This window comes from Pseudophryne corroboree, chromosome 7 (genome assembly GCF_028390025.1).
Source record: "Pseudophryne corroboree isolate aPseCor3 chromosome 7, aPseCor3.hap2, whole genome shotgun sequence".
Classification (NCBI taxonomy): Eukaryota; Metazoa; Chordata; class Amphibia; order Anura; family Myobatrachidae; genus Pseudophryne; species Pseudophryne corroboree.
Window position 1 is genome coordinate 115,574,479 of NC_086450.1, and position 26,070 is coordinate 115,600,548.

Sequence of the window (26,070 nt, forward strand, 5' to 3'; positions counted from 1 at the left end):
ATCATGTGCTGTTTGGGGACTATGTTTTAAATCTGCCATCCTGTCTGACACTGCAGTGCCACTCCTAGATGGGCCAGGTGTTTGTGTCGGCCACTTGGGTCGCTTAGCTTAGCCACACAGCTACCTCATTGCACCTCTTTTTTATTTGCATTATGTGCTGTTTGGGGACTATCTTTTAAATCTGCCATCCTGTCTGACACTGCAGTGCCACTCCTAGATGGGCCAGGTGTTTGTGTCGGCCACTTGGGTCGCTTAGCTTAGCCATCCAGCGACCTTGGTGCACCTCTTTTTTTCTTTGCATCATGTGCTGTGGGGGGACAATTTTTATTAAACCTGCCATCCTGTCTGACACTGCAGTGCCACTCCTAGATGGGCCAGGTGTTTGTGTCGGCCAGTTGGGTCGCTTAGCTTAGCCACACAGCTACCTCATTGCACCTCTTTTTTTCTTTGCATCATGTGCTGTTTGGGGACTATGTTTTAAATCTGCCGTCCTGTCTAACACTGCAGTGCCACTCCTAGATGGGCCAGGTGTTTGTGTCGGCCACTTGGGTCGCTTAGCTTAGCCACACAGCTACCTCATTGCACCTCTTTTTTTCTTTGCATTATGTGCTGTTTGGGGACTATCTTTTAAATCTGCCATCCTGTCTGACACTGCAGTGCCACTCCTAGATGGGCCAGGTGTTTGTGTCGGCCACTTGGGTCGCTTAGCTTAGCCATCCAGTGACCTTGGTGCACCTCTTTTTTTCTTTGCATCATGTGCTGTTTGGGGACAATTTTTATTAAATCTGCCATCCTGTGTGACACTGCAGTGCCACTCCTAGATGGGCCAGGTGCTTGTGTCTGCCACTTGGGTCGCTTAGCTTAGCCACACAGCTACCTCATTGCACCTCTTTTTTTCTGTGCATCATGTGCTGTTTGGGGACTATGTTTTAAATCTGCCATCCTGTCTGACACTGCAGTGCCACTCCTAGATGGGCCAGGTGTTTGTGTCGGCCACTTGGGTCGCTTAGCTTAGCCACACAGCTACCTAATTGCACCTCTTTTTTTATTTGCATTATGTGCTGTTTGGGGACTATCTTTTAAATCTGCCATCCTGTCTGACACTGCAGTGCCACTCCTAGATGGGCCAGGTGTTTGTGTCGGCCACTTGGGTCGCTTAGCTTAGCAATCCAGGGACCTTGGTGCACCTCTTTTTTTCTTTGCATCATGTGCTGTTTGGGGACAATTTTTATTAAACATGCCATCCTGTCTGACACTGCAGTGCCACTCCTAGATGGGCCAGGTGTTTGTGTCGGCCAGTTGGGTCGCTTAGCTTAGCCACACAGCTACCTCATTGCACCTCTTTTTTTCTTTGCATCATGTGCTGTTTGGGGACTATGTTTTAAATCTGCCGTCCTGTCTAACACTGCAGTGCCACTCCTAGATGGGCCAGGTGTTTGTGTCGGCCACTTGGGTCGCTTAGCTTAGCCACACAGCTACCTCATTGCACCTCTTTTTTTCTTTGCATTATGTGCTGTTTGGGGACTATCTTTTAAATCTGCCATCCTGTCTGACACTGCAGTGCCACTCCTAGATGGGCCAGGTGTTTGTGTCGGCCACTTGTATCGCTTAGCTTAGCCATCCAGCGACCTTGGTGCACCTCTTTTTTTCTTTGCATCTTGTGCTGTTTGGGGACAATTTTTATTAAATCTGCCATCCTGTCTGACACTGCAGTGCCACACCTAGATGGGCCAGGTGTTTATGTCGGCCACTTTGGTCGCTTAGCTTAGCCACACAGCTACCTCATTGCACCTCTTTTTTTCTTTGCATCATGTGCTGTTTGGGGACTATGTTTTAAATCTGCCATCCTGTCTGACACTGCAGTGCCACTCCTAGATGAGCCAGGTGTTTGTGTCGGCCACTTGGGTCTCTTAGCTTAGCCATCCAGCGACCTTGGTGCACTTCTTTTTTTCTTTGCATCATGCGCTGTTTGGGGACAATTTTTATTAAATCTGCCATCCTGTCTGACACTGCAGTGCCACTCCTAAATGGGCCAGGTGTTTGTGTCGGCCACTTGGGTCGCTTAGCTTAGCCATCCAGCGACCTTGGTGCACCTCTTTTTTTCTTTGCATCATGTGCTGTTTGGGGACTATTTTTGAAATCTGCCATCCTGTCTGACACTGCAGTGCCACTCCTAGGTGGGCCAGGTGTTTGTGTCGGCCACTTGGGTCGCTTAGCTTAGCCATCCAGCGCCCTTGGTGCACCTATTTTTTTCTTTGCATCATGTGCTGTTTGGGGACAATTGTTATTAAATCTGCCATCCTGTCTGACACTGCAGTGCCACTCCTAGATGGGCCAGGTGTTTGTGTCGGCCACTTGGGTCGCTTAGCTTAGCCACACAGCTACCTCATTGCACCTCTTTTTTTCTTTGCATCATGTGCTGTTTGGGGACTATGTTTTAAATCTGCCATCCTGTCTAACACTGCAGTGCCACTCCTTGATGGGCCAGGTGTTTGTATCGGCCACTTGGGTCGCTTAGCTTAGCCACACAGCTACCTCATTGCACCTCTTTTTTTCTTTGCATCATGTGCTGTTTGGGGACAATTTTTATTAAATCTGCCATCCTGTCTGACACTGCAGTGCCACTCCTAGATGGGCCAGGTGTTTGTGTCGGCCAGTTGGGTCGCTTAGCTTAGCCACACAGCTACCTCATTGCACCTCTTTTTTTCTATGCATCATGTGCTGTTTGGGGACTATGTTTTAAATCTGCCGTCCTGTCTAACACTGCAGTGCCACTCCTAGATGGGCCAGGTGTTTGTGTCGGCCACTTGGGTTGCTTAGCTTAGCCACACAGCTACCTCATTGCACCTCTTTTTTTCTTTGCATCATGTGCTGTTTGGGGACTATGTTTTAAATCTGCCATCCTGTCTGACACTGCAGTGCCACTCCTAGATGAGCCAGGTGTTTGTGTCGGCCACTTGGGTCTCTTAGCTTAGCCATCCAGCGACCTTGGTGCACCTCTTTTTTTCTTTGCATCATGCGCTGTTTGGGGACAATTTTTATTAAATCTGCCATCCTGTCTGACACTGCAGTGCCACTCCTAGATGGGCCAGGTGTTTGTGTCGGCCACTTGGGCCGCTTAGCTTAGCCACACAGCTACCTCATTGCACCTCTGTTTTTCTTTGCATCATGTGCTGTTTGGGGACTATGTTTTAAATCTGCCATCCTGTTTGACACTGCAGTGCCACTCCAAGATGGGCCAGGTGTTTGTGTCGGCCACTTGGGTTGCTTAGCTTAGCCACACAGCTACCTCATTGCACCTCTTTTTTTCTTTGCATTATGTGCTGTTTGGGGACTATCTTTTAAATCTGCCATCCTGTCTGACACTGCAGTGCCACTCCTAGATGGGCCAGGTGTTTGTGTCAGCCACTTGGGTCGCTTAGCTTAGCCACACAGCTACCTCCTTGCACCTCTTTTTTTCTTTGCATCATGTGCTGTTTGGGGACAATTTTTATTAAATCTGCCATCCTGTCTGACACTGCAGTGCCACTCCTAGATGGGCCAGGTGTTTGTGTCGGCCACTTGGGTCGCTTAGCTTAGCCACACAGCTACCTCATTGCACCTCTTTTTTTCTTTGCATCATGTGCTGTTTGGGGACTATGTTTTAAATCTGCCGTCCTGTCTAACACTGCAGTGCCACTCCTAGATGGGCCAGGTGTTTGTGCCGGCCACTTGGGTCGCTTAGCTTAGCCACACAGCTACCTCATTGCACCTTTTTTTTTCTTTGCATTATGTGCTGTTTGGGGACTATCTTTTAAATCTGCCATCCTGTCTGACACTGCAGTGCCACTCCTAGATGGGCCAGGTGTTTGTGTCGGCCACTTGGGTCGCTTAGCTTAGCCATCCAGCGACCTCGGTGCAAATTTTAGGACTAAAAATAATATTGTGAGGTGTGAGGTGTTTAGAATCGACTGGAAATGAGTGGAAATTATGGTTATTGAGGTTAATAATACTATGGGATCAAAATGACCCCCAAATACTATAATTTAAGCTGTTTTTGAGGGGGTTTTGTAAAAAAAACACCCGAATCCGACAAACAATTTTCAGGGAGGTTTTGCCAAAATGCGTTCGAATCCAAAACACGGCCGCGGAACCGAATCCAAAACCAAAACACAAAACCCGAAAAATTTCCGGTTGCTTGCTTTTTTACTTTACTTACAAACAAACGTGAATCAGATGCAATGTTCAACTCAATGGCAAGATCACTGTCCAATGGCTGTGAGCAGCACACACGTTGGGGGTGCTCAAGCAGCCATAGAGATGATACCTACAGTATGTTCACAGCCACTCTATGAAGATCATTGATCTCTGCTGCAAGTCTCAGCGTCTGCTTACCAGAGCAGTTATCAGATGGGAGTGAGTAGCCATGTACACGTAATTATTAGTTTCATACTAGATATTAATTTCACAGCACAATATTTTGCTTTTTAGATTTTATTACAGTTTTCATTGAAGTGTTGTGAACCCAACTTTCATTTGTTCTCTGCTCTGGACACACTGACTTCCTATCCTTCACCTGCTTATCACATATTACCTATAATAATACAGACATATTGTTACCATTCTCTTGAGAGTTGCCCTCTCGGTCCCTCATTGATCCTCGCTTGCTCTTAGAAGATCTTTTTTTTAAACCTCTTGGAGGTTTGTTGGGAGAGTCAGTGTAGTCAGATTCTGCCACATAGTCATATGTTGGTTGGTTGTTATACCCAGAGCTTCTGTTGGACATCCTCAGACTACGCCTCAGTTTGGAGGTATTTATTGATCGGGATATCTGTACTGAGCAGAGCCGGCTCCCCTGTGAGTAATAAATATAAAAGCATTGTAACAGTACATTCTAGCAAATATAACTTAAGCAAACTTTTTCTGTTACCTCACTGAAAGCCTGCAGCCAAAGGCATTTCAATACCTATAACTAATGGTAAGTGGAATGGCAGATACACAATAAAGGGGATCATTTCTTGCAATGCTCCATTGTCCTCAGCATAACAACATTGTAATGCAGTAATACATAATAGGTGGGGTACGTGAATGTAATAGTTTAATATAGCATCAAAGATGCATCAGAGTACTTTATAAGTGATCTTCCTCTCTAGTTAACAGGGTATGCTGATGATTTGCATTGGAACAGAGTGGACCTGTGGGCTTTGAGCACTTGGGTTCTAGACACTGGATAGACTGTGTCTAGTTAGACAGTCAATAGGTTGACCCCATATGGTCGACAGGCAAAAGGTCGACTATGTCTAAGGTCAACAGGTACAAAAGGTCGACATGACAATGGTTTTTTTCTTACATTTTTGCTTAATTTACTACGATTGGGAGTAGTAACCTTGCCTGAAGCATGGCAAGCGAAGCAAGCCTCAAGAGGGGACACGGTACACGTTGCAATGCATGTTGCAATGCAAAGCTGAGATGCTGAGAGAAGCAAGAGAGCCGAAACCGGAAGTGACGAGCGGGAGCAGGAGGTCGCACAAGCGGGAAGCAACGGGACGGAGCAGCCGCACCAGCTGTAAGGTGCAGGTGTCACTAGCCGTACCGTGCAGGGAGCCGGGGGAAAAGTGCGGGCAGCCCGGGGAGCAGAGCGGTGAGCCGCGGAGGAGTGCAGAGAGCCGGAGAGCCGTGAGCGGTGACCCGGGGAGAGCACTTAGCAGGGAGCCATGCTGGGAGCCTGAGACACTGAGACACTGCATCTGAATGCTGATTGCTGATCGGAAGAACAGGGAGCGGATAAGTATTAACTTTTCCAACTTTTTTGTATAATCGTCTCCCTTTGTCCGGGTGTAGTATGGTATGCCGGCGGCCGGGCGACCAGCATACCGGCGCCGGGAGCCCAGCATACCGGCGCCGGGAGCCCAACCACCGGCATACCGACAGTGTGGCGAGCGCAAATGAGCCCCTTGCAGGCTCGCTGTGCTCGCCACGCTGCGAGCACGGTGCACGCTATTTTATTCTCCCTCCAGGGAGGTCGTGGACCCCCACGAGGGAGAAAAAGTGTCGGTATGCCGGCTGTCGGGATTCCGGCGCCGGTATACTGTGCGCCGGGATCCAGACAGTCGGCATACTGAAGACCACCCCTTTGTCCATTACTGTATTTTACTGTACTTTAATTTGTACTTAATTTAATTAATTTAACATATATTTATCCTTTATTTATTGTCCTTGGGACCCTTATAGATTGCCCCTCTCTTTTAAATTTTCTCTTGTCCCTCACTGTATTTTATTGTACTTAACTTATCCTATATTTGTCCATTGTTTATTTTTGTCCCTCTATATATTGTCCTTATATATAGATTGTCCCTCTCTCTTTAATTTTCGGAAGGTGATAGGGAGTTAGCACATATTAAATATGGATGGGGCCACGATTGAGGATCTCACTCAATGCATGTCGTGCATGATGTATGCGCACCTGGCACAAAAGTCCGAGTGCGGGTACATCTGTGCGAAATGTGAGCGAACGGCTGCCCTGGAAGCCCAGGTAACTGATCTAGAGCGGACCATTAAGCAACTGAGGGACATTCACAATCTCGAGCAAAGTTTAGATAGAACAGTGGAGGAGTTGCAGGGGGGATCACTGGTAGACACATGGGTCATAGTTAGAAGGAAGAAAAAGAGGGGGAGGGGGAGACAGGACATCTCCGATCTGCCAAACCCAAACAATTTTGCCCAAATGGACGAAGATTCTGAGGATGGCAGTGAGGAAATGACGGAACCGGAGGAGACTGTTCGCTATAGCAACAAGAGGAGTGGTCCCCCCGGTACTGATGGTAATAAAGATAGTGAGGTACATAATCAGATTGTGGAGGTATGGGATCCTATCATCAGGAGGACAGACAGGGAAATCTGTTACCGGGACCGTGATCGCCGTACAGTCTGTTGTCTTCCGAGTGCTCGGGTACGGCACATCACGGACCGGGTAGATAGATTGTTGGGAGGGGCTGGTGAAGACCCGGCGGTCTTGGTACATGTTGGCACCAATGACAAAGTTAGTGGTAGGTGGGATGTCCTTAAGAAAGACTATAGGGAATTAGGCAAGAAAATTAAGGCAAGGACATCTTGGGTAATATTCTCCGAAATATTAGCAGTGCCACGCGCTAGTCCAGGGAGGCAGAGGGAGATTAGGGAGGTAAATGTGTGGCTTAGAGACTGGTGTAGGAAGGAGGGGTTTGTGTTCTTGGAACACTGGGCGGACTTCTCGATCTTTTTTGTTGTGATGGATTGCACCTAAATGAGGATGGGGCTGCGGTGATGGGGGAATAGGATGGTTAGAAGGTTGGAGGAGCTTTTAAAGTAGGAGCCTGGGGAGAGGGTTTAGCTAGAAGCTACGGGACAAACAGAGAGAACAGTAAGGATGGGGGTAGTGAACAATTTGGGGGAAGAGAAGGGGGGAGTGAAAGATCAGCCGGCATGGGGTATTGACACCGGAATTACCGACACAGGTATGGCCCAAGATATTCCAAATGTATTACCTAATGATGATTATTGCACAACAATACGGTATATAGAAAATGATGTCCATGAGATAAGGGAAGATACTAACATCAGGGGGAGGGGTATAGATTGCAGTGAGGATAGCTGTATTAAGTATGATGGGGTGGAAAGGGAGGGAGGAGATTAACAGTCGGTAAGAGTAATTCTAGAAAGGCACTTGTAAATATAGATAGGATACCATTAAAACAAACGGGCATGGGAGATGCTAAGCTAAGATGTATGCTTGCGAACGCAAGAAGCCTATCGGCTAAAATGGGGGAATTGGAATGGCTTGTATCAAAGTCTCAGTATGATATTATAGGTATTACGGAAACATGGTGGGACGACTCTCACGACTGGGTTGTGAATTTGGAGGGATATTCTCTTTTCAGGAGGGACAGGTCTACGAAAAGGGGAGGATGGGTATGTCTCTTTGTTAAGCCATCTCTAAAACCAAACTTAATAGAGGGTACTTTCGAGGAGGCAGGAGATAACGTGGAGTCGCTATGGGTTGAGATCACAGGCAAAGAAACTAGTCATTGGCACGTGCTACAAGCAACCGGATATTAGCGTACACGACGAGGAACAACTCTTACAGCAAATTGAAAAAGCAGCGGGAATGGGGGACATCCTAGTTTTAGGGGACTTTAACTATCCTGATATAAATTGGAGTAACAATTCATGTGTAAAAACTAGGAGTAGCAGGTTTTTAAATACATTGAAGGATCAATTCTTGACTCAATTAGTTGAGGACCCGACTAGAGGTAAAACTATTCTGGACCTAGTTATTACCAATAATGTGGACATTATATCAAACACTAAAGTTGGGGAGACCTTGGGAAACAGTGATCACGATATCATCATAGTGGCAAACGCAGGATTTGCATGGGGGGGTTTCCAGAACTGGGTGGAGCCATGCATGGGGGTGGGGACTGAGGTGACCCAGTATATGATGGGTCCGTAAAACTAGTGTGTCTGTGTGTATATATATATATATATATATATATCTACGCACATATATATACCGTATATACACCTCTCTCTCTCTCTATATATATATACACACACACACACACACACACACACACACACATATATATATATATATACACGTATACACATATACATAGCATATTAAACATGCATATATATACAGTACACATATATATACACACATGTATATATATCATGTGTGTGTGTGTTTATATGTATGTATATACATGTGTATATATGTATGCACATGGATATATATGTACTATAATTAAAATAAAGTAAACTTTTATTAAGCACTTATAAGTACCACCAGGAAGCCAGCAGGCATAATAATAGTCATGCAGAAAAAAAAACTTTAAATTTTTTTTTTTTTTAGTGAGGGGGGGTTTCTGGGTGCTCGGAAACCCCCCTGCGTGCGCTACTGCATCACATTCGACAACAGTTTCAAGAAACATAACTATAAGGGAGCAACCAAAACATTTAATTATAGAAGAGGTAACATCAATATGCTGATTTGGGAGCTTTGATAAAAGGTGACAAATTAAAAGTGGAAATATTGAACAATTTTTTTCCCTCAGTATTCACCAGGGAAGATGAGCCGGTGACATTAGAGCATAATGACAGTGAAGGTAATGACTCTTGGCTTGATGCTTGTTTAAGTGAGCGGTAGTAGTCCTGGAGAGACTAAGTAACGTGAAGATTAATAAATCACCAGGCCCAGACGGTTTTCATCCGAGGGTTATTATGGAGCTTAGGTTACAGCGAGCATAAGCCCTATACTTGATTTTCCATAGTTTAATTAGATCAGGCATGGTACGAAGGGATTGGCGCATAACTGAGGTAGTGCCTTTATTTAAAAAGGGAAATAAAAATAATCCTGGAAACTATAGACCAGTTAGTTTAACCTCTATAGTGGGTAAAATATTGGAAGGCATTTTGAGGGATAGCATAGGGGATCACCTACAGGCTACTAAGTTTATTAGCAAAAGTCAGCATGGGTTTGTAAGGAACAGATCATGCCAAACCAAGTTAATTAGCTTCTATGAGGAAGTGAGCGAGAATCTTGACCAGGGAAAAGCAGTGGACGTGGTGTATTTAGATTTTGCAAAAGCCTTCGATACAGTGCCTCATAGGAGACTGATCAACAAATTAAGGGAACTAGGCCTAGGATATACTATTTGTACATGGATAAGTAATTGTCTGGATAACAGAGTGCAACGAGTAGTGGTCAATGGGATGTTCTCCAGCCGGGCACCAGTAGTCAGCGGAATACCACAAGGGTCCGTTCTTGGCCCACTGCTGTTCACTATATTTATCAATGATCTAGGAATAGGCCTGGAAAGCACAGTGTCAATCTTAATCTTTGCAGATGATACTAAACTGTGTAAGGTAATTAATTCAGAAGGCGATATGGAGTCTCTACAGAATGACTTAGTTAAACTTGAAACCTGGGAGTCTAAATGGAGAATGAGGTTCAATATAGAAAAATGCAAAGTTATGCAAATATAGAGATAACTATGGTGGAAAAAGATTTAGGGGTGCTCATAGATAATAGGCTTAATACAATGTCAAATTGCAGCAAAGAAGGCAAGTAAAGTGCTTGCGTGCATTAAACGGGGCATTGAGACAATGGACAAGGATGTAATCCTGCCACTGTATAAATCATTGGTACGTCCGCACCTGGAATATTGTGTTCAGTTCTGGTCACTGTATTATAAAAAAGATATCGGGGAACTAGAAAGAGTTCAAAGAAGAGCTACTAAATTGATTAAAGGGTTAGAGTCTCTGGGGTACGAGGAAAGGCTTGCTAGGTTAAATATGTATACACTAGAAAAGAGGCGACTGAGAGGAGACATTATTAATATCTTCAAATACGTAAAGAGTCATTACAAGGACCTAGCAGCAGATTTGTTTATTAAAAGAACTCTGTATATGACGCGTGGGCACTCACTTAGGCTAGAGGCAGGGACGTGCAGTCAGGGGAGGCAGGGGAGGCAGTGCCTCCCCTGTCATTACTGATTAAAATAATATAAAGAAGATACTTATGACACATATTCTGTGTCATAAGTATTTGCTTTATATTATCCTAATCATCCGAGTCCTGTGTAAAAGTGTTTGGGAGGCACCGATCGTGGTGCCTCTCTGTCAGATACGGAAAGGTATGGGGAGCGGGGGGCGGGCGCGGGCGGGGCCTAGCAATGGGCATTAAAAGCCCATTGAAAAATCATGGGAAAGCGTCAGCATTAGTGGTGCCGCTTTCACACAGGGACGTGCTTTCAACCCATGAAAGCACGTCCCTGTCAGTGAGGCCACAGTGATTGGCCAGCGGATCCGTCACTGTATCCGATGTCAATCACTGTTGTGGGCGCGGCGGAGGTGCGGGCGTCGGCGGAGGTGCTGGTGGCGTGGGTGCGGGCGGCGGGGGTGCGGGCGGCGGGGGTGCGGTGGTGCGGGCGGCGTGAGTGCGGGCGGCGGTGCAGAGTTTGAGCCGAATGGTAACCCATTTCAAAAATGGCGCTTCAGCCAATCACGACTCGCCGCGTCATCGCTCCGCCCCCTCTGGCTGACTTATATAAGTCAGCGCGAGGGAGCGGCTGTCAGTCCGACGGCGGAGGAGGAGCGGAGAAGAGCTCCTGAAGGTTGAAGACGCCGGAAGTCCTGGATGGGCGGCGGCTATGCAAAAGAGCTTAGCAGCCGCCGCCCACCAGGTGAAGACGCTGGAAGCCCTGGGGAAGGCGGCGGCCATGCAAAAGGGCTTTAAGGCCGCCGCCTCCCAGGTGAAGACGTCAGAGGAAGACGCTGGAAGCCCTGGGGAGGTGGCGCCCCCCCCCAGGTGAAGACGCCTGAAGCCCTGGGGAAGCGGCGGCCATGCAAAAGAGTTTAAAGGCCGCCGCCCCCAGGTGAAGACCCTGTGCAATAAAACTTATTTTTTAAGACTGTGTGGTGTTTTTATTTTAATATTTTCTTTACAGGTGGGCAACAGGTGCCAGCAGGCCATTTATGTCCGAGCATGCTGGCACTTGTGGTTCTCCAAGTGCCAGCATGCTGGGGCAGGCTTGCTGGGACCTGTAGGCCACCTGTAAAGAACAATATTACTATTCTTTACAGGTGGACTACAGGTGCCAGCGGGCCCATCATGTCCGGGCATGCTGGCACTTGTGGTTCTCCAAGTGCCAGCATGCTGGGGCAGGCTTGCTGGGATCTGTAGGCCACCTGTAAAGAACAATCTTAACAATGAACCCCGCACCCACCGCCACCAGGGGTGCGGGGCATAGCACTGGGCTATCAGCCCAGTGCTGGTTATTGCTCAGGAGGGGGACCCCATGTTTATTTTTTGGGGTCCCCACCTCCGAGGAATTCCAGCCCTGGGCTGACTAGCTTGGGGGGGGGGGGTAGATTAATGCTATGGCAGGTGGACCCAATACCGAGTGTCTCCCCTGCTATGGCATTACCCCCCCCCCCCCCCCCCTGGCTGGTTCTGCCTGGTGCTGGTTTTACGAATACGGGGGGGGGGGGGGCTACGTTTTTTTTTGTTTTTGTTTTTTTACTCTATGGGGGGGGGGGGATGTTAGCTGCTTGTGCCTCCTTAGCCACTGACCTCACCGCACGCCACTGGCTAGAGGAGAGAAAATTCCGTACACAACGTAGGAAAACGGTAAGGGCAATAAGATTTGGAACTCCCTGCCGGAGAAGGTAATGATGGCAGACTCCGTAAATGTATTTAAAAACGGATTGGACAAATTCCTAATTGGAAAATGTATCCAGGGCTATAGCATTTAACATATTGACATTAAATTATCTGGGAGTGGAAAAAACCATAGCTGTCAATTGGTACTAAACCATTACTTCAGCAGGCGCATTATAATATGAACAGATTAACACAGAATACAGGTTGAACCCGATGGGCATTTTACCTCTTTTCAACCTCAATGACTATGTAACTATGTAACTATGTAAACTAATTGTGGTCACATATGCTGAAACATACAAAATGACACCCCAAAAAGTAAAACAACTTGTGTTTGTGAAACAAATAAGAATGAGGTATCCTTGTGACTTATTCATCTAAGATACACACTGCATATACGTGCTCTAAGAATTTGTGCCACAGTACCATAACATACTGAAAAGTGATATGGTGCCCCGCACTTGTTTAAAGTTTAAAATTGGGCAGATGAGCACTAATAATAAGTTTTAGAACCAAGTAAGCTGAAAAAAGAAATAAATAGACATTTAAAACATATGTATACACTCCTTCAGTGAGGGGTTCAGAAGGGGAATCCGCAGTGGTCTCCAGAGCAGATGTGGTATAGAGGTAATGAAGCACTATCCCTATCTTATCCTCAACACTTCACGGTAGCTCCTTTCTCCCTGGTAGCAGCCCGCTGGTCTATGCTTGTGCTATTCGTGCCGTGTCTCTGGCTACGGCGCTACGGCGATGACGTCACGGGCCACCCGTGTCGGGGCGGAAGATTTCTGCTGGTGTCCGCTGGTATCCGCTCCGTTGGCCAAATGTCCCCAAACACAATCCGTACCATAACATACGTAATTTGCCAAAGCACTAATATAAGTGACTAGCTTGCGTCTGGTCACTTTGCATCACTCTCATAGAATACAGATGGCCATCAAAGGGGTCACTATTGATGGGAATTCTAACTGTGGTTGGGAGGCCAATGATGCAAGGGGGGCAGGACTGAGTAGTGTGTTGCGGTGTCAGGGATAAGTGGCAGCCCAATTAAAGGAGGGGTGGAACTGAGTGGGAGGACAGGGGTTGATTAATCCTGTCCCCCGTGTGCCAGGAGGGGGGAAATTGCGGAGTCTCGGATCTCTGTCATCAGTGGCAAAACCATTGACCATCAGTGACAAAACATCATTGATGGCCATCCCTAGACAAAACTGTCTCCATCTAGGACCAAAATACATTTGGTCCATCGGAGGGGGGTGCCTGGGTACTCAATAATTACCCTTCATGCGCCACTGCCATAAAAAAAAATGCAAAAAAATGATCAGTAAAGCCTGAGGGGCCCATTTATCATTGCATATTTGCAGCTTAATTGGTTGTTTTCAGGGGTTAACCGCAAATATTATGTATCACCTGAATGTGTGACAGGGAATGCAGTCCGATACCTGCTGCAATCCCTCCATTCCCACCAGCAGCCACATATCCAATATGTTTCTATGTGGGATGCGATGCGGCCTGATTTGAAGATAGTCTACAGTATGGGCTACACTTCACAACCTGCCCCAGCAGAGGGTTTCCCCGGAACTTTCCCCGGAAATGGCTGCTATGCATGTGTGGTCATCGGGACCGCACATGCACAGAACCCCCAGCAGACCTCCCAGCACATCGCAGACCCCTTCAGAGACCCTGTCCCTGCGGGTGTGTGGTATTACATTCACCCAAAGTGACTGCATATTGCAATGCGATCCTGGGCACTAATTTCGGCACTAGATCGCATTGAATATGTGATCAATGATACATGGGCCCCTGAATGATAATTCCCACCTGAATATAAAGCTTTGGCATATGTGGCTCGGTGTTTGGTCAAATCAGGAAATGTAATACACATTGGTTGTATTTCATTATATATGATTGTATAGTGATTGTTACTGTACCTTCTCTTTCCACTTTGTCATTCTCTCACTGCAAGGGTGAGTTGGTAGAGGCTTCTGCTCCAGTGCTGCCAGTGCCAGGGACAGTTTGAAATAATTTGCTTCCAGAATGTTAATTCTCATGTTTGTCTACAACACAGCAAGCATGTAGCATAATATATCACCTACAGTATCTGTCATACAGCAGGCATAATCGCAGAGCAAAATACAGATGTGTGCTCATACATTATTGCTGCAGTTGCGCCAAACAGTCCTCAGCGCGCCAGGTCCGTGCAGCTCAGCTTGTACGAAGGGTCTTTTTCACTTTTTATTTTTTGGCTTGGATGTGTGTCTTGGTCACAATGCGATGTGTCTAAACTGTTTCACAAAACTGCACTAATTCATTTGTTATATGATTCTGGTATATCTGTGCACAACTGAGTCTGAATCTGTATGCGAAATGTTATGCTGCAGATGATTTTGACACCAAGTTCCATTGTGCATCATCTCGGACTTTGTACTTATTTAAAACTAATTTCTGTACAGCTAAAGATCCAGTCTGATGTACAGATAGCGTGTTGTTTCGCTGCGAATAACACCCAAATGTAAAGAAAAACTCGATTTGCTTCACTGCTCAGTGGGACTCATGTCGCTTGGTGTATTGAGGCTAGGTGTATGAGGACATATCTGTATACATCTTTCTATGGACTGTGCGCAGTACATTTCACTGATACTGCATGTGAATGGTCGGAGATTGAATTGTTTACAGATTGGGAGCCCATTCTGTGCGCTTGTTATGCATTCAAGAGGCAAAGGTGTTAAAGCATGGCTAGCCTCTTAAATACCCAAAATATTTTGTAACAAATGTCACATTTATGGCATTAAAATAAGAATTTACTTACCGATAATTCTATTTCTCATAGTCCGTAGTGGATGCTGGGGACTCCGAAAGGACCATGGGGAATAGCGGCTCCGCAGGAGACTGGGCACAAAGTAAAAGCTTTAGGACTAGCTGGTGTGCCCTGGCTCCTCCCCCTATGACCCTCCTCCAAGCCTCAGTTAGGATACTGTGCCCGGACGAGCGTACACAATAAGGAAGGATTTTGAATCCCGGGTAAGACTCATACCAGCCACACCAATCACACCGTACAACTTGTGATCTGAACCCAGTTAACAGCATGATAACAGAAGGAGCCTCTGAAAAGATGGCTCACAACAACAATAACCCGATTTTTGTAACAATAACTATGTACAAGTAATGCAGACAATCCGCACTTGGGATGGGCGCCCAGCATCCACTACGGACTATGAGAAATAGAATTATCGGTAAGTAAATTCTTATTTTCTCTAACGTCCTAGTGGATGCTGGGGACTCCGAAAGGACCATGGGGATTATACCAAAGCTCCCAAACGGGCGGGAGAGTGCGGATGACTCTGCAGCACCGAATGAGAGAACTCCAGGTCCTCCTCAGCCAGGGTATCAAATTTGTAGAATTTAGCAAACGTGTTTGCCCCTGACCAAGTAGCTGCTCGGCAAAACTGTAAAGCCGAGACCCCTCGGGCAGTCGCCCAAGATGAGCCCACTTTCCGTGTGGAATGGGCTTTTACAGATTTTGGCTGTGGCAGGCCTGCCACAGAATGTGCAAGCTGAATTGTACTACAAATCCAACGAGCAATCGTCTGCTTAGAAGCAGGAGCACCCAGCTTGCTGGGTGCATACAGGATAAACAGCGCATCAGATTTTCTGACTCCCGCCGTCCTGGAAACATATATTTTCAGGGCCCTGACTACGTCCAGCAACTTGGAATCCTCCAAGTCCCTAGTAGCCGCAGGCACCACAATAGGCTGGTTTAAGTGAAATGCTGAAACCACCTAAGGAAGAAATTGAGGACGAGTCCTCAATTCTGCCCTGTCCGTATGAAAAATTAGGTAAGGGCTTTTATAGGATAAAGCCGCCAATTCTGAGACACGCCTGGCTGAAGCCAGGGCTAACAGCATTACCACTTTCCATGTGAGATATTTTAAGTCCACAGTGGTGAGTGGTTCAAACCAATGTGATTTTAGGAATCCCAAAACTACATTGAGATCCCAAGGTGCCACTGGAGGCACAAAAGGAGGCTGTATATGCAGTACTCCCTTGACAAACGTCTGAACTTCAGGAACAGAAGCCAGTTCTTTTTGGAAGAATATTGACAGGGCCGAAATTTGAACCTTAATGGACCCTAATTTGAGGCCCATAGACAGTCCTGTTTGCAGGAAATGCAGGAAACGACCCAGTTGAAATTCCTCTGTAGGGGCCTTCCTGGCCTCGCACCACGCAACATATTTACGCCAAATACGGTGATAATGTTGTATGGTTACATCCTTCCTGGCTTTGATCAGGGTAGGGATGACTTCATCCGGAATGCCTTTTTCCTTCAGGATCCGGCGTTCAACCGCCATGCCGTCAAACGCAGCCGCGGTAAGTCTTGGAACATACATGGTCCCTGCTGGAGCAGGTCCTTTCTTAGAGGTAGAGGCCACGGGTCTTCCGTGAGCATCTCTTGAATTTCCGGGTACCAAGTCCTTCTTGGCCAATCCGGAGCCACGAGTATAGTCTTTACTCCTCTCCTTCTTATGATTCTCAGTACTTTTGGTATGAGAGGAAGAGGAGGGAACACATACACTGACTGGTACACCCACGGTGTTACCAGAGCGTCCACAGCTATTGCCTGAGGGGCCCTTGACCTGGCGCAATATCTGTCCAGTTTTTTGTTGAGGCGGGACGCCATCATGTCCACCTTTGGTTTTTCCTAACGGTTCACAATCATGTGGAAGACTTCTGGGTGAAGTCCCCACTCCCCCGGGTGAAGATCGTGTCTGCTGAGGAAGTCTGCTTCCCAGTTGTCCACTCCCGGAATGAACACTGCTGACAGTGCTATCACATGATTCTCCGCCCAGCGAAGAATCCTTGCCACTTCCATCATTGCCCTCCTGCTTCTTGTGCCGCCCTGTCTGTTTACGTGGGCGACTGCCGTGATGTTGTCCGACTGGATCAACACCGGCTGACCCTGAAGCAGAGGTCTTGCCTGACTTAGGGCATTGTAAATGGCCCTTAGTTCCAGGATATTTATGTGAAGTGACGTTTCCATGCTTGACCACAAGCCCTGGAAATTTCTTCCCTGTGTGACTGCTCCCCAGCCTCTCAGGCTGGCATCCGTGGTCACCAGGACCCAATCCTGAATGCCGAATCTGCGGCCCTCTAGGAGATGAGCACTCTGTAACCACCACAGGAGAGACACCCTTGTCCTTGGAGACAGGGTTATCCGCTGATGCATTTGAAGATGCGATCCGGACCATTTGTCCAGCAGATCCCACTGAAAAGTTCTTGCGTGGAATCTGCCGAATGGAATCGCTTCGTAAGAAGCCACCATCTTTCCCAGGACCCTTGTGCACTGATGTACTGACACTTGGCCTGGTCTTAGGAGGTTCCTGACTAGGTCGGATAACTCCTTGGCTTTCTCCTCCGGGAGAAACACCTTTTTCTGTACTGTGTCCAGAATCATCCCTAGGAACAGCAGACGTGTCGTTGGAATCAGCTGTGATTTTGGAATATTTAGAATCCATCCGTGCTGTCGTAGTACTACTTGAGATAGTGCTACTCCGACCTCTAACTGTTCTCTGGACCTTGCCCTTATCAGGAGATCGTCCAAGTAAGGGATAATTAAGACGCCTTTTCTTCGAAGAAGAATCATAATTTCGGCCATTACCTTGGTAAAGACCCGGGGTGCCGTGGACAATCCAAACGGCAGCGTCTGAAACTGATAGTGACAGTTCTGTACCACAAACCTGAGGTACCCTTGGTGAGAAGGGCAAATTGGGACATGGAGGTAAGCATCCTTGATGTCCAGAGGCACCATATAGTCCCCTTCTTCCAGGTTCGCTATCACTGCTCTGAGTGACTCCATCTTGAACTTGAACCTTTTTATGTAAGTGTTCAAGGATTTCAGATTTAAAATGGGTCTCACCGAGCCGTCCGGCTTCGGTACCACAAACAGCGTGGAATAATACCCCTTTCCCTGTTGTAGGAGGGGTACCTTGATTATCACCTGCTGGGAATACAGCTTGTGAATGGCTTCCAATACCGCCTCCCTGTCGGGGGGGGACGTTGGTAAAGCAGACTTCAGGAACCGGCGAGGGGGAGACGTCTCGAATTCCAATTTGTACCCCTGAGATGCTACCTGCAGGATCCAGGGGTCCACTTGCGAGTGTGCCCACTGCGCGCTGAAATTCTTGAGACGGGCCCCCACCGTGCCTGAGTCCGCTTGTAAGGCCCCAGCGTCATGCTGAGGACTTGGCAGAAGCGGGGGAGAGCTTCTGTTCGTGGGAAGAGGCTGTTTGCTGCAGTCTTTTTCCCCTTCCTCTGCCCCGGGGCAGATATGAGTGGCCTTTTGCCCGCTTGCCCTTATGGGGACGAAAGGACTGAGCCTGAAAAGACGGTATCTTTTTCTGCTGCGAGGTGACTTGGGGTAAAAAGGTGGATTTTCCAGCCGTTGCCGTGGCCACCAGGTCCGATAGACCGACCCCAAATAACTCCTCCCCTTTATACGGCAATACTTCCATATGCCGTTTGGAATCCGCATCCCCTGACCACTGTCGCGTCCATAATCCTCTTCTGGCAGAAATGGACATCGCACTTACTCTTGATGCCAGAGTGCAAATATCCCTCTGTGCATCTCGCATATATAGAAATGCATCCTTTAAATGCTCTATAGTCAATAATATATTGTCCCTGTCCAGGGTATCAACATTTTCAGTCAGGGAATCCGACCAAGCCACTCCAGCACTGCACATCCAGGCTGAGGCGATTGCTGGTCGCAGTATAATACCAGTATGTGTGTATATACTTTTAAGGATATTTTCCAGCTTCCTATTAGCTGGTTCCTTGAGGGCGGCCGTATCAGGGGACGGTAACGCCACTTGTTTTGATAAGCGTGTGAGCGCCTTATCTACGCTAGGGGGTGTTTCCCAACGCGCCCTAACCTCTGGTGGGAAAGGGTATAATGCCAATAATTTTTTAGAAATTAGCAGTTTTTTTATCGGGGGAAACCCACGCTTCATCACACACCTCATTTAATTCATCTGATTCAGGAAAAACTACGGGTAGTTTTTTCACACCCCACATAATACCCTTTTTTGTGGTACTTGTAGTATCAGAAATGTTCAAAACCTCCTTCATTGCCGTGATCATGTAACGTGTGGCCCTACTGGAAAATACGTTTGTTTCCTCACCGTCGACACTGGAGTCAGTGTCCGTGTCAGTGTCTGTATCGACCTGAGGTAACGGGCGTTTTATAGCCCCTGACGGTGTTTGAGACGCCTGTACAGGTATTAACTGATTTGCCGGCTGTCTCATGTCGTCAACAGTCTTTTGTAAAGTGCCGACACTATCACGTAATTCTTTCCATAAGACCATCCAGTCAGGTGTCGACTCCCTAGGGGGTGACATCACTAACACAGGCAATTGCTCCGCCTCCACACCATTTTCCTCCTCATACATGTCGACACAGCGTACCGACACACAGCACACACACAGGGAATGCTCTGATAGAGGACAGGACCCCACTAGCCCTTTGGGGAGACAGAGGGAGAGTTTGCCAGCACACACCAGAGCGCTATATATATATACAGGGATAACCTTATATAAGTGTTTTTCCCTAATATAGCTGCTGTATATTAATATGCCAATTTAGTGCCCCCCCCTCTCTTGTTTTACCCTGTTTCTGTTGTGCAGGACTGCAGGGGAGAGTCAGGGAGCCTTCCTCCAACGGAGCTGTGAGGAAAAAATGGCGCTTGTGTGCTGAGGAGATAGGCTCCGCCCCTTTTTCGGCGGCCTTTCTCCCGCTTTTTTGTGGAAAACTGGCAGGGGTTAAATACATCCATATAGCCCAGGAGCTATATGTGATGTATTTTTAGCCATTTAAGGTATTTTCTTTGCGTCCCAGGGCGCCCCCCCCCCCCCAGCGCCCTGCACCCTCAGTGACCGGAGTGTGAAGTGTGCTGAGAGCAATGGCGCACAGCTGCGGTGCTGTGCGCTACCTTATTGAAGACAGGACGTCTTCTGCCGCCGATTTTCCGGACCTCTTCACTCTTCTGGCTCTGTAAGGGGGCCGGCGGCGCGGCTCCGGGACCCATCCATGGCTGGGCCTGTGATCGTCCCTCTGGAGCTAATGTCCAGTAGCCTAAGAAGCCCAATCCACTCTGCACGCAGGTGAGTTCGCTTCTTCTCCCCTTAGTCCCTCGATGCAGTGAGCCTGTTGCCAGCAGGTCTCACTGAAAATAAAAAAACCTATTTAAACTTTTACTCTAAGCAGCTCAGGAGAGCCACCTAGATTGCACCCTTCTCGTTCGGGCACAAAATCTTAACTGAGGCTTGGAGGAGGGTCATAGGGGGAGGAGCCAGTGCACACCAGCTAGTCCTAAAGCTTTTACTTTGTGCCCAGTCTCCTGCGGAGCCGCTATTCCCCGTGGTCCTTTCGGAGTCCCCAGCATCCACTAGGACGTTAGAGAAAAACAATTATGATCCTGACAATAATCCAATCAAATTCATTGGATCATTATCAGACATGCTGGAAAAATGATGTTGAAAAAATGGCTAATATTATTCTGTGTCTCCTGACTACACTAAACAGCCCCAGGGCAGCATGGGGCACTGTGGACTCAGTGCCAGGTCACCACTTCAAAACTCTGAATACTCCCATCAGATCTATGAAATATATCTTCTATCAAAGTGAAAAAGTCCACAAATCACACTATTCTAAAAACTGGTCTAATTAGTAATTTTTGACAAAATGACTGGTATTTTATTGCCACATCATGAATATCACTGAAGGAGATACGTGATACTATGCTGTGGCAAGAGTACTTTTACTACTTCACCACATATTCTGGAAGACGTGGCAATGATTGAGACAGCTTTGCGGTGGACTGGACTAGGCCTTCCAGTTCCACTTCCATAAAGAATAGATAATAGAATAAAATGAAAAAGAAAAAAATAGAAAGTCCACAGTAATATATTTCACATTTTCTCCTGCACAGATCTTCTGCTTTAGCTATCCTGAGATGCTATGGCAACTCATTTTAAATAGCTTCTGTCGGGTCTCTCTATTGTCTAATATCAGCAATACCTGGCTAAGTATCCAGGTGATAGATCTAGGTAGACAGTCAATAGGTCAACACCATATGGTTGACATGCATTACATAGACAGGTACAAAATGTTGACAGATGACAGGTCTACAGTGCTTTAGGGTAAAAGGTACAAAGGGTCGACAGGTTTAAAAGTTCAACCACGTGGACTGTGATTGGGAATAGTAAACTGTGGAAAGCGCATCGGATCGAGCCACCTTGCCCAAAGTGTGGCGAGTGAACCATTTCTACCAATTATGGTTACATATTACCAAACATACAAGATTTGACCCTGTTTACTTTTTGTACCTGTCAACCTTTTATCTGTTGACCTTTTGTAACCGTCGACCCACTGTACCCGTCGACATAATGTCTGTCAACCATTTGATGTTGATCTACTGACTGTTGACCTAAATACTGTAGATCTTCTATACCACAACCACCAGCTTATCTCCACTCAGGGAGATTTGAAAGTCAGTTTTGCTCACTAAAATGCTTTAAAAACTGCATGTGCTCAGGAAAGTGAATGGAAACCACAATCACAGTCATATAGTAATTTATTCTTTCTAAAACTGAAAAAACCTACAAAAACATTTAGGTTCTGAATCTTTTGTAGGTCAATCATTTCAGGAAAGTAAGAAGCATCCTTTGGAAATAGAAAAATTTAAAAATAGCAGAAAGGAGAGAACTGAAGTCCAGGTGGAATAAATCTGCACTATTTCTCATACTTTGCATAGGTTCTGAATAATGTGTACCTCGTCTAGCAGAACAAGGGTTTCTTCCTCATTTTTCACATCTGAAAATGCTGGATTCTCTTTATAGGCTCTCAGCATTTTTTCCAACCCTAAAATAATAGATAGCATTATTATTATTATTATTATTATTATTATTATTATTACTATTTATTTTCTAGCAAACAAAATGCATTTTCTGGTTTTCATGAAAACATTTAATCTACTTTTAAGAAAAATATACACATGTGAACAATCTAGGCTATTACATCCAATTATAGAGAACTGAAATAAATAAGCAAATGATAGACTCGTGTGAAAGGTTGATATTGTTTAGAAATAAAGGTGATATTTATAAAGCTTTGAAATGCCAAGGCCAATAACTACCTATCTCAGGCTATCTATAAAAGAGTGAAAGCCCTTGTCCATTGTCCATATTACTTTTCCTACTGCTATAAAGCCTTTATTAGCTGATATAAAGCCCCTTTGTATCCGTGTAAATAGGATGTCAAATCAAAATTTCACAGTAATACACAATGGACATTTCATATTATTATAGACTGTGTGATGCATTTGTTTTGTATTGGCATGGTTTCCCAGTGAATGCAAAGGGGGTCTATGATCCTCACTTACTGGAAAGACTCCATAAAACTCCACAGCAACGGATAATCAGAGTTACATATCGCATATAATATAAATCACAAATACAAACTGTACAGTACATACAAGGATGGGAAAGAAATTCGGAGACAGAGGGTAGAGAGGGCCCTACTTGTGAGAGCTTACAGTATAGAGGGCAAAACCAAGACAGCATTAGCTAGTGGGAAGCAGAGTGGGTTGTGGTATAGCACATAGACAGTCATTAGGTAGATACCATATGGTTGACAATCAAAAGATAGACAGGGTCAAAAGTCAGACAGGGTCAAAAGTCAGACAGTCAAAAGTCAGACAGGTTCATAAGTCAAAGGCTAAATATAGTATCAAGGGTACTATAATGGAAACTACTGAGGAGGAAGGGGATTTAGGAGTTACTATTTCAAGTTACATTAGAGAGTGTACAAAGAAGGGCAACTAAAATGGTGCATGGTCTACATCACAAAACTTACCCGGAAAGGCTAAAAGATCTTGACATGTATAGTATGGAGGAGAGAAGGGAAAGGGGGGACATGACAGAAACTTTCAAATATACCAAAGGTTTTAACAAAGTTCAGGAGGGAAACATTCTTCAAAGGAAGAGAAGTATTAGAACTCGAGGACATACACTGAAACTGGAGGGAGGCAGGTTCAGGGGAAATTTAAGGAAAAATAATTTCACAGAAAGGGTAGTGGATAAGTGTAATAGCCTCCCATCAGAGGTGGTAGAGGCTAAGACTGTAGAGCAATTTAAACATGCTTGGGATAGGCATATGAATATCCTTACAAAGAATTAAGGTTCAAAAAGGGTTGCGATTACCTAAAGGATAAAAAAAAATGGGCAGACTAGATGGGCCAAGTGGTTCTTATCTGCCATCAAATTCTATGTTTCTATGTAAGTCAAACACAAAACAACATTTTTTTGTTGTTTTTTTGTGCTTTTAAACATTTTTAACCCAAATTTGGAGAAATTTGTCCCCTCACTGGCTCACTACGCTCTCCACGCTTTGGGCTCGGTGTCTCAATCTGCTTCACTCGCTAAAACTTTACTAAAAGGTAATAGTTTGTTACATGGATAGTAAATGAGGCAAAAGTTGCAAAAAACATAGAAAAACAAAAAAACATTTTTTTTGTGTGTCTGACTTATGACCCTGTCTGACTTTTGCCTGTCAGACTTTTGACCCCGTCGGACTTTTGACTGTCTGACTTTTGACCCTGTCGGACTTTTGACTTTCTGACTTTTGACCCTGTCTGACTTTTGAACCTGTCTGACTTTTGAACCTGTCTGACTTTTGACTGTCAACCATATGGTGTCTGCCTAATGACTGTCTATCTTTTAACTGTCTATCTATAGACTGGAACCCAGCAGAGTGGACATGGGACTGTACAGTACAGTAGCTAGTAGAACATACAGATGGAGCAGTATAGGGTGAAAGTAGTATAAGTTGTGACAAAGTGAGATTTGAGAGAACCCTTGAAAAATTGATAGTTGGGGAAATTTTGGCCAGGTGGGGGAGGGAAAAGCAAAAGAAAAAGCACATGGTTATTAGAGAGGAGGAGGAACATAGGTCAGGGGCAGATCAAAGAGGGCTGGTGGGAGTCTAAACGATGATCAGCACATAGATGTATGTAGGGAAGGAGAAGGTTAGGGCTTTGAAGGTGAGGGTAAGCAGCTGCATTTAGGATGTTTTGTAGAGGGGAAAGATGACTTAGAGGAAATACATAGCCTGAGATTGTCGCAGTCAGGTCAGGAGGTAATGACAGAATGGTTAAGAATGGGTAAGAGTTTTGATTACGTACTGAATAAGAAAGCGGCAACAAGTGACTGGATGTGTGAAGTGAAGCTAAAGGGTCTAGACATTGTCGAAGTTGAAAATATTATACCCACATGCATCACGTGCAAACACCACACAGAGTGGTCTCTGCGTGCACGTGTTCTGCCGTGCGTGCGCATACTCGCACGCAGCGTACATGGGCTCGCGGGCCTTGCGTATTAGCACGTGGTATGAGTAAATACGGTAGCATATGCATAGAAATGCCACAAAGACATATTCTATATTTTATACACATAGTGCATTATTTACACATAGTCCACACGCACCACACCAGCAACTTACACTTACTTGGAATGTATAGCCATAGAGGTATTCAGCTTTATAGGATGTGAGGGGACAGAAATAGGTCAGAACACAGTGTTTGGTATCCACATGTACAGTAATTCAAGGGCAATATTCAGATTACACTTTGCCGATAATTGCATGGTCCTGCGCGTAGTTATGTGCAGGAATACAATATTCAGATCTCACTGTATGTACTGTACTCCTGATATTCGGCGGGAACCCAGTGGCGGACACCTGCAAGTACACCTGGACCAAGCATCTCCCACCTGTTCAAACCAACCTATGACCCCTCACATACTGTAAATGACCTGCCCCTTCACCTATGGATGAAGAGCTTTCAGTTTCCTTTGTTTCATGCTTTGGACTATTGTATAAAAGCCAAGCCTCCTGGACGGCCTCAGTCTAATTCTCTGAAGGTCATCTTGCCAGATTGACTGAGGACTGGATCCGGGTGGGGCAGGCGAATAAACGGATGTATCCATTGGTTGTAGCTTCATCTCTGTGATAGTGTTGTATGCTCTGTGTTTACCCCTTTTAAGTAAATATTTGTTGATGCTTTGGACCACAACATAACATAACTACTGGTGTCGCATTCCATTTCTGTTAAGGGTTTAAGGTGTATTCAGCCACATGTGTAGCTACATTGTGCTCACTGCGTGTCGGCGTGCTTACGCAAAATGTGCATACATATTCATAAAGGTTTAGCGCATACACTTAGCAGCCGCAGCGGCCCGAACCACTGTGTAATAAGGTACGGCTTTTTCCTGTAAGTTAAACGAACTTAACAGTTGGGAGCTCGTCCGGTTCACCACATACTCTCAGACTTGCAGAGCCGAACAGACTTATGGTCCTGCAACAAAGGGTGGAGACACGTGTCTTAAGTAATCTTGGTATTGTGTTTAAAACTATCTTGTGTTGTTAGACCACGTCTGTGCTGTATAGTCTTAGAGGTGCTGGTGTGAGCCAAGGGACAAACAGGAAAAAAGCCATTTATTTTCTGCATGTGTAATTTTTGGCGCGGAAACGCGCACAAAGCGTACCGATAGTTTGCATACATTCTCACGTATTGTTGCCATAGGTTGTAATAGTCATTATATATATCTGCATAGAATCGAATACGTTTATTTGTTATATATTTGATATAGTTTGTAAAGGGAGTAATTTTAAATAACACAAAACACAGTTCCGGCCTAAACGTTTAGGTAAACACTCAAAAGAGGATTACCTTTGGTGGTAACTTCCGGCGATTGTAAGGAACAATTATGTATTGTGTACGTGGGCAGTAGCATTTTGTTGCTCACATTTATCGTGAGGAGTGTGGTATATTTAAGCG

The 26,070-nt window shown here is 45.8% G+C and overlaps 1 protein-coding gene across 1 annotated transcript in view; it reads right to left on the minus strand.

Moving 5' to 3' along the window:
* The window catches only part of NOSTRIN (nitric oxide synthase trafficking), a 261,103-nt gene that overhangs the window by 23,101 nt on the left and 211,932 nt on the right, over positions 1 to 26,070 (minus strand). Inside the window, exons 12-14 of the mRNA XM_063933578.1 lie at positions 22,009 to 22,097; positions 14,113 to 14,238; positions 4,600 to 4,834 (exon numbers count right to left, since the gene is read on the minus strand). Of these exons, the coding sequence (XP_063789648.1) occupies positions 4,600 to 4,834; positions 14,113 to 14,238; positions 22,009 to 22,097 (450 nt within the window). The remainder of the gene's footprint in view (positions 1 to 4,599; positions 4,835 to 14,112; positions 14,239 to 22,008; positions 22,098 to 26,070) is intronic.